A 9181-nucleotide genomic window follows, 5' to 3' on the forward strand; every position below is an offset into this window, starting at 1 on the left:
ACCAGTTGGAACTTACTCTGTAGTGTATTTGTACATATCGGATATTTAAAGAAGTAATACGTATTGTAGTATCTTCGGCCCTTTTTTTTCTTCCAATCGAAAAGACTAATGACTGGGGATTTTACAAACTATTTGGCTGTACCATAGTAGATTGCAGTTTAGGAAAGTCAGCGCTATAAAAGCTTTTGCCATCAATTTATCTACTATATCTAAATTTCACAAATCATTGCATTTTGTACTTCTGAAAGAAAAAGAATGCTCCTGGAGAAAGTTTCTCCTCCCTTTAAATAAGTTCACATTATGATGAAATTCAAGAATATTTAGACAAAGTGTTGTATAAACTCAAAGAAAAAAAATACATACTTTACATTAACAATCCTTACCAGCATTTAGTATATTAAGTTACAAGTATGTTGGCAGTAATACAACAGAGTCAATTCCTAAAGAAAAATAATTCTGTACAAATTCACCTGTTAATATGGGGTTAAACAGGCAGCCAAAGAAGTCTTGAGCAGCCATGTTTCTGGTGTGAACTACAGTACCAGGATAAACTAAATTTGAAACTAACTGGGATAACTGCAGTTTAAAGAGTAATCAGGTTATACTGGATACACACATCATGTATTCAGAGCCATTAAAACGTTCACTCTCATCGATCCATAACGTCATCCAGTATAAGAGATGTTTACTCAATCACACAAGCTAAAATAGTTTTAACATAATGTTCTTCTGGATTTTTTAAACCTAAAAACTAGTTTTAATTGTGAAGTACAAAACAATGACAGATATTGCTCCAACTTGTACACAGTCTTTCCTAAACAATCCGTACCTAGCAGAGTAATAATGCCTCATCATCACTAGTTTCGTTTTTCACTGTTGCTTCTAAGCAAGTGTCGGGTATCTGGGCAGTGTGTACGATGCCACAGCTCTCACAGGGGCCATCTCGACTGCACGACCTTACACCGTGATGTGTTGCACTGTAAGGCTGTCTAAGCCCTGGTCCTTGATCTGAGCTGAGATCAAGTAGAGGTCTTGAACAGTCATTCATGTCAAAGTCTGATGCTACATCAGAGACTGGAATTAACATTTCAACATCATCATCCTCTTCTCTTCCACTTACCCCATTATCAAGCTGTCTCAAAGGACTTTGGTTCTGATTCACTGAGCTGGATCTCCCTAAAGTAAAGCGTACCCAGCGTAGGCCTTGAGTCATACGACTTAGCGCGCTCGTGAGCTGGTGACGTGCGGGACTTGTGCTTGGGGGCTCTACACTTGTTGCTTCTCTTCCACCATCCGCGTTACCGCTACTGCCGCTCTGAGCGGAGGAACTCCCGCACGCTCCCACGGTTGCTTCTATTGCTGTTGCAGGCGGGACTTTCTGAGGCAAGGTGGCGGCAACACCACCAACTGCTCCTGCTGTGTCTCTTCTTTCATTTTCTGTGTCTGTATCATCAGATTCAACTGAAAACAGACTTCTGTGAGTATTATTTCTTTCAGCTTCTCTACTACTACTTTGGCTGGCAACATCATCTCCATCCGCTGAGACCAATGCCAACGAACCAGAATGACGTGACCTTGCAAAATTAAAAATTCGATTCCAAATGTTACTTGATCTGCCAGCAATAGGAAGTCTGATTGAGGTAAATCCAAGCTGAGATCGTACTGCCAGTCTCAGGTTTTCCAGAACTGAAGCCTAAATGAGAAGACAAGCAACAATCAAGTGTTGACAGTATGTTGACACTGTTGTAAAGAAGAGTGACAACTATTGGGATTATATGCCATTTTGTGTAAAGTTAAATATTCAAGTCTTAAATCTTAAAATTTTGTACTAATATTAAGATCTGGTGTATGTAGCAACAGGCTTCTTAAAAACAAAATAGGTATGAGAGAAGTCCAGATTCTTTTGAGGAATAAACAATATGAACAGGGAAATTAAGTGGAAATACGTATGGAAGAGAAAAAGAACTAAGAGCAATTAAGCATACAAGGTGCGTTACTGCCCTAATCAAGGGCCTCTAAAATAAACAAATGCACTACAACCTCCGTATGGAACACTGACTACAGAAAAGTAGAGCCACAGACCCAGCACAGCAGGTATAGTACCGCAGGCATGCAAGATCTGTTACACACAACCTTGCCAAGAAGATAAGTCACTGTGGATTTTAGAGTACAGTGTATAGAAACACGACAAAGTTTGGGATTTAAAAACACTATCTTCCAGAAAGATTTAACAGAGGTGACCCTTCCTTATCTACTACCATGGTGCTGCCCAGAATAGAGACTAAATTAAATATCCCCTCTAGCAGAGGCTTGCGGTTTGATTTTTTTCCACCCATTCTGGCTTAATCAGTTAAATTTCAGTTTCTAAATGCTTTAATGTTTCTGTTCAATTAAAATTATCTTATGTGTTCTAAACCATGCTTTTCCCAAATCTGGTATACATTTTCCTGTCTTTTCAGCTACAGCACAATGCATGCCTAAATTTTTCTGCTTAAAACCTTTTAAATTGTAAGGTAACAGAAACATATTAACACCTTTGACTTGGGGGTCCGTTACTCAAACTTACAGAAAACAGTGCCTCCGACAAGTAGTTCTGTTCTCATATCCTAAGGCAGAAGACCTGCCAGATGCCCACAATTGTGAAAATACTCACTGGTATGTTTAATTACAGGATGAAGTCTACATTCACATCTTTTAATGAAGATTATGGCAAAAATAGGGTATTCTTCACAATAGCTCCCCCCCTCCCAGCTAACACTTCACATACGAATCCATGCTTCACTTTGTTTACAAACACTGAACTTCAAGTGTTCTCATGCTGTCACCTTCAGCTCCCTTCCACTATCCTTCAGATGCCCCAGGGCATACACAGCACAGTATCCAAACCATACTCCATGAACAACCCACCTCTTCCAATAGTTCATAGAATGATATTTGAATTCAAGCATATAAACATATATATTCAGTAGCCTTACTTTCAAAAGCTAGTGGAGGGACTGCTACCCACCCTTGAAAATCCAACTCTGAAGGCATGTATGAGTTTTAGGTGGAAAGCATTACACACAAACCAGAACCACCAAAATTCCTCTAGCCTAAGACTACCTACTTCTAGGAAATTTTGAGTAGGTGCCTTCGGTCCTACACAGATATGCAATCTTAAGATGTATATATTGCTCAAAACAAAGCAAGCTGAACACATCCTCACTTAATACTGACTCCCTCCCCCCAACACTTAACCATATTAAAAATTTAGTTTGAGCTTTATAATTTACAGAATTGAATTTACACTGCTTATTAAGCATTTACTCTTACTGATGTTCTCTCCTTTGAAAATCAAGTTTTTTTAAACAATCAACTTCATTGATTAAATAAGAGTAAAAATTTCTGTTATGGAACACAGAATGCTCTAGAATGACCGTTTCATAATTTTTGAAGCTGATGGCCTACTCCCTGCTACTCCTTATTTTTATGCTTATTTCCCAGTATAGCTACTTATGGTTTTAAGGCCACAAGCCTTACCTGAAATACCAGTCGTCACAATGGGAATTTATTAACACTAAAAAATCGTACATGCGTCAGTGTTTTTATGGAATGTGAAATCATGGTTACACAGAAAGACTATAAAGCAACTACATTTTGTTATGTGTCACTACAAAAGATTGCCACTTTCAGTAAGCTTTTAGCTCTGAAAAATGGTTTAAAATATATCCAAAGCAACAGCTGTTAATTCAATTTTAGTCAAACTGAAGGTAAGAAAAGTTTCCAATAATTGCACAGCTTTTTAAAAGCTCCGGTACCGATCTCTAACTGCAGCCACTAATGTCCAGGTTTTCCAGAATTGTCCTATTAGATTTCATTTCAGTGAAAACCAAGATCTTTAGGCCACCTTTGTGGGGTTTTATGATGGAAAATGGGTCTGAGAAAGCCAAGTCGGCCTGAAAATCATAATGGCTCCTGAACATATCCATGTGCACCGAACCTGAAGTGTCCCATACAGAGTAGGGATGCACAGAAAACATTAGTTTGTTCCAAGTTACCTGCACCAGAGGAGTTGCATATCTTGGCATAACAACTGCACTGGCTTAAGACTTTCTTGACCTAACCCTACCTCCAAGAGGCTTGTGAGCATAGCTGCCTGACAAACTGGTGAAGCTTAGTTTCGGAAAAGAGGACAGACAAGCCAAATTTGTAAAAGTACACAACTGTTTTTAAATAGAAATATAATGATCTTTATTATAACCATGATAACCCTTCCAAAAAGAAGGAGGGACTCCACAGTGTTCATTACAGGCGCTCATTAATAAGCTTATTACTTTTTTAGTCCTAATTTAGCTACTGAAAAATCTTCACAATGCCTTTTTTCTGATATTTTTTCAAAGTTTCTCATGCAAACTGCAACTTATTTCCTGCTTTTCTACTGCAAAATCCTTTGCGATAGATCACAGCTGGGGCCCGTGTACATGTATGTGTGAAAGAGTAAGTGAAATCTATGGCAGAGTAAATGCAATGAAACCAGTTCTGTTCAAAATAAATCCCAATTTCCCTATTGTGGACTTGTAACTATTTTACTTATGCGCTCTGTCATACTGGCTAACAGTAAAGATTGCTGTATTAACTGCAGTGCATAATACAAGTTAATGCCAAGTCTAACACAGCAGGATTCCAACACTGAGACTTTTCTTCTTTTCCACAAAAGACCATTCTAACTGAAAGCCAGTTTTTTTAAATTAATAAGCTGTTTTGATAAAAACGTATTTATCAACCACATAAGAGTTATGCTAATGATCCATCTGAGGATCAAGATGGCTAGACACTACTGCCATTTACTAGCTTTTACTTTGTTACTCATTCCTGCCAATTTTGGTTTTAAGCCTTGACTTTGCTGTCATCTCCTCCATGCATAGAGGGCATGACCGTACCTAAACACAGATGCACAGTGGATATGAACCATCATTTTCAATTAGAAGTCTCAGTTCTTCTTTCCCAAATTTCAAAGTGCTAGCTTGCAGTCTTAATTTACACAACAACATCAATACAGAACACAGAACTAGATCCACTAATCTATTCCTTTTCATGCAAGAGGCATTCTACAGTGTGCATTACTGGCATTGATTCACAAGAAAAAACCCTTGCAAAGAAAACTCTGTGATGCTACCATATCGTAAGGATTTTGTCCAATAGGTAATCCTTAGTATCACAGTATTTGTCTGACAGAAAGAAAAGGAAATGCTATAGAACATAAAAAATGCAGATGAGAGTTATATCATCTTTATTTCAGTCTCCTTAAAATTTAAATGGTCTGCCTGCCATTTTTGATTCTTACCTGATTTGGTGAACAAACAGGAAAATCTTCAACTGGTGGAATTAAACCCTGGGCAATTAACTGTCCATAGGATGGAGGAGCTTCTCTTCTTAATAGCTCAGCCTCAACCCTTGACAAATGAGTTTCAAATGATCTTCCAAAGAGAAAAGAAATTTCATCATACATAAGACTATGATATACATATACATTTAAGACTAAAACTACATCAGACTATTATAATGTGAAATAATACATTCCAGCAGATGATGTTTTGTTAATTTAATTGAGATTTAACTGGCAAAGAATATACAGAAGAGTCCTTGCAGTCATTCCTACGGGTCTGTCCAGCCAAGACAAGAACAAAACCAACCTAACAATAAATTAATTAGAAACCCCCAAAAACACATGCACTAAATATAAAAGGACCATGAGAGATGCTTATGTTATTTTATAAAATTGAAGAACGTGTAATCCTGGTATGAGATAATCTACAATAGAAGAACAAAAGAAATACAATACAAGAATGCTGTTAAATACAAAACTGATCATGTAATTGCAGAAATGCAGCTTTTCCACACTTTCTTTTTGGTAACAACATCTGAAAGGTTAACTCTCAATAGTTAGGTGGTCAGAATACTTCTGGTCTCCTCTTACCTAACCTCTTTTTACTGTCAAAGAAGGAACGATGCCTTCAGAAATCACATGCAACAATAACTGTATGTCAAAAAAATTGGTTTGAGTAGAACTATAAAAGATATGAAATTTTAGAAATTGAAGTTCTCGAGGTCATCTGTTCCACTTACCTTCGCTCAAACATCCTGAGTGAGTACAATTTACAAGTACATCCCAGCGCAATGACAAGCAGCAATCCGCAAATAAGACTCCCAATGACAGCTGCCGTTATTACTCTAGTGGGCACAATGACTGGGCAGTTCTCTTCGTCACTGCCATCACCACAGTCATCTTGAGAATCACAAACCCAGCTCTCAAACACACAGCGGTTATTTTTACAGTGAAAGTTTCCTGGCTGGCAGAAGAAACAATTTTTTTCATCTGAACCGTTAGGGCAATGATTCTGGTAGTTGCAGCGATCTGAACGAGGGTAGCAAACACCATTTCGAGAGCAGGGAAACTCATCTCTTTGGCACATGGTGCAGTTGGTTTCATCCCTTCCATTTGGACAGTGCCAGTAGCCATCGCAGCGTTGTTGCTCTGTGTAGCAACCCCAATTTCCACCGCATGGGATTTCCCAGGGCAAACAGAAGCCATCTACTTGATAGGTGGCATTGAATCCTCTTGCAGCATTCACTTTGTCAGCACAAAAATGCACTCTTATCTGTCCTGAGGATGAAACTACCGTGAGGGGAGCATGAGAGTCAAATGCTGTTAGCACACGCAGCAGTCTTCGTGGATTCTCCTCTAATCCATCATATATTTTGACGTAGTCGCCATAACCTGTACCATCAAGTTTAAAATCAGTGAATCGCAAAATTACTTTGCGATGGTCACCAGTGTCTATCAGCCAGGTGCAGTTGCTTCCAGGTGGATAAAAGTCAGGATAGTTGGGAGAATTGAAAGTACCATAAAAGTATTTTAACCACTGCCCACATGTTGGCACACCACAGTCTATTTCGTCTCCTAGGTCAAGACAATCGATGTTACCATCACATTTTAAAGATTCTGGAAGACAAGTGTAAAGCTTGGTGAAGCGAGAAAGACACTGGAACTGATTGTGAGCACAGGGTTGAAAGGAAGCCGCTGTCGGAGGATTGGCTCTGGCACAGATTTCTTCGTCCGAGTTGTCTCCGCATTCATCCATATTATTACATTTCCAGCTTTCTGGTATACACTTCCCATTAGCGCAATGAAACTGGTCGCAATCACAATTTGGTTCATCAGATTTCCCTGAAAAGGGAAAAAAAAAAAAGAAGAAATTATTAAAATATGCTCTTTTTAGATTTTAGCACTTCATTGTTTGCGTCACGTACTTACTTGTGGCACTAGGTAGTTCAGAGTGGCAAAACAATTAAGTCCCTGTCAATGATCACAACTTACTCAGTAAGTTTCCAAGTAGAAATTCTGCCAGCACATCAGCATGAGCCTCATCCTTCGCTGCTTTCAGTCAAGTAACTTTTAACCCAAGCAAGAAAACAATGCTCACGTATAGCGACACAAAAATCTGGCTTCTAACGTGCTAGGTCAGAAAAATACTGCTTCTTTCCTCTATGCGTCAAAATGCAGAAACATTTTGTCCTGTATTACTGGTTACCTCCTCAAATTCATTCTTGTAAAAGGAGTCAGACTTCTTTCCTGTTTTCATAGGTTACTTTGTAGCAAATTATCTGTAGCAAGAGAGAAGCTGTCAGTTGAAGATTACCTGTTACCACCAACCAAAGAGAGAAACCTCCATGCTCATCTCTTCCCACTGCTCCTGCCTCTCCCCCAGCAACTAAGAGGAGAGCTCATCAAATGCTGAAACACATACTGTGCTTCAGAAGTTAAGGATCCAAGTAGTGGTCCAGAAAATATGGAAGTGTTAGGTTTTTTCTGTTGGTTAGGTTTCTTTGGTGTGGATCTGGTTTTGGTGGTGGGTGGTTATTTTTTTTTAATTTTGGTAATTCTGGAAAAAAGTCCAGAGACACTTTTATTTAAGAAAATGTGGTCTACTGGCTACTTATAACATCAAGAATTTTTTTCCCAGGGATTCATTTATTAAAGTTCCAACCATAATAAACACGGAAGCATAGCTGGGAAGCAAGCTATTTCGGCTCTGCAACAACTTAACTGAGTCAAAAACTGCTGTATCATTTAAAATCACAGCAATTTTTAAAAACCATGGTACAGACCATAAAGCTGGCTATAAAACAAACTGCCACAGTCAGTATTCCAAAAAATTTCAAAACCGATCTGCAATTCTACACAGGACTGATTCAGGAAAAAAATTAGACAAATAAATACTAAGTCTAAATCAGACTATACTTAGTTTTTCGAAAGAAACAGGAAAGACAGCAAGATAGACTACTTCAGTAAGTCTTTCACACGATAAGCAGGTGCTACCTTGCTTTACAAGAGAACAGTTCAGATTGGAAAGGATGTCTGGAGGTCACCTAATCAAATGATCTGCTCAAAGCAAGGCTAACTGAAGTCTGACCAGGTTGTTAGGTACTTGTCCAATCAAAAGTATTTTCCAGTTCCAATGCTTAACCACACAGAGTGATACAAGTCCTTACATCTGGTCTAAATTTCCATTGCAGCAACTAATCTGCTGTGACAGGTCAAGTCATATCATACCCCTGCTCTTCTTTTTGCTGTATCTTAGGAAGGTTAAAAAAGAAATGTTCTACCTTGAAATAAGAACTTTTTCAAAAAAAGGTACAATAATGCCAGCAGTTTAAAAACTCCACAAATTCTAAAAATTAAAAATCGAATGCAGGAAAAACATGAAGTGACCAAGAGTGGTAAGTGCTCTAAGTACTGCTGAAGAGTGTTTGCATCAATAAATTCACTGACAGAGTAACAGGGGAGCAAACTGAAATGTTAACTGCTGCCAGTGATTTTTAGAAAATGTTTATTTCATTAAAGGAAATACCAAGAGCAAATCTAGTATAAATGATATGATCGTCTTGTTCTGTTACATACATATATATATATAAAAAATATATGTATTTTTGTATACACACACACCCCATTCGTAATATTAATATGGCAAATTCTTAGTATGAATTTTGGCCTTGAAATTGAAATTTGTAAAAGTGAACTAATAGACTGGTCCTGCTTAAACTGACTGACTTTATACCATAGGTGGAGGGGCAATATAGTCGAATGTGCTTAAGAAGAGTACTGATTATACTCTATCTTGCAGCCCTGAGGAGAAGGACT

At 38.2% G+C, this 9181-nt stretch overlaps 1 protein-coding gene across 1 annotated transcript; it reads right to left on the bottom strand.

Annotated features, from left to right (window-relative positions):
* Nucleotides 1-23: 23 nt before the first annotated feature.
* Nucleotides 24-7251, bottom strand: LRP12 (low density lipoprotein receptor-related protein 12; the record flags this gene model as incomplete). Its single annotated transcript, XM_010153501.1, has 3 exons — nucleotides 24-1693; nucleotides 5324-5456; nucleotides 6106-7251. Coding segments are annotated over 3 exons (2143 nt in total), but the record flags the coding sequence as incomplete, so codon positions are not given.
* Between the last annotated feature and the right edge of the window lie 1930 nt (nucleotides 7252-9181).

This window comes from Eurypyga helias, unplaced genomic scaffold (assembly GCF_000690775.1).
Source record: "Eurypyga helias isolate BGI_N326 unplaced genomic scaffold, ASM69077v1 scaffold9516, whole genome shotgun sequence".
NCBI lineage: Eukaryota > Metazoa > Chordata > Aves > Eurypygiformes > Eurypygidae > Eurypyga > Eurypyga helias.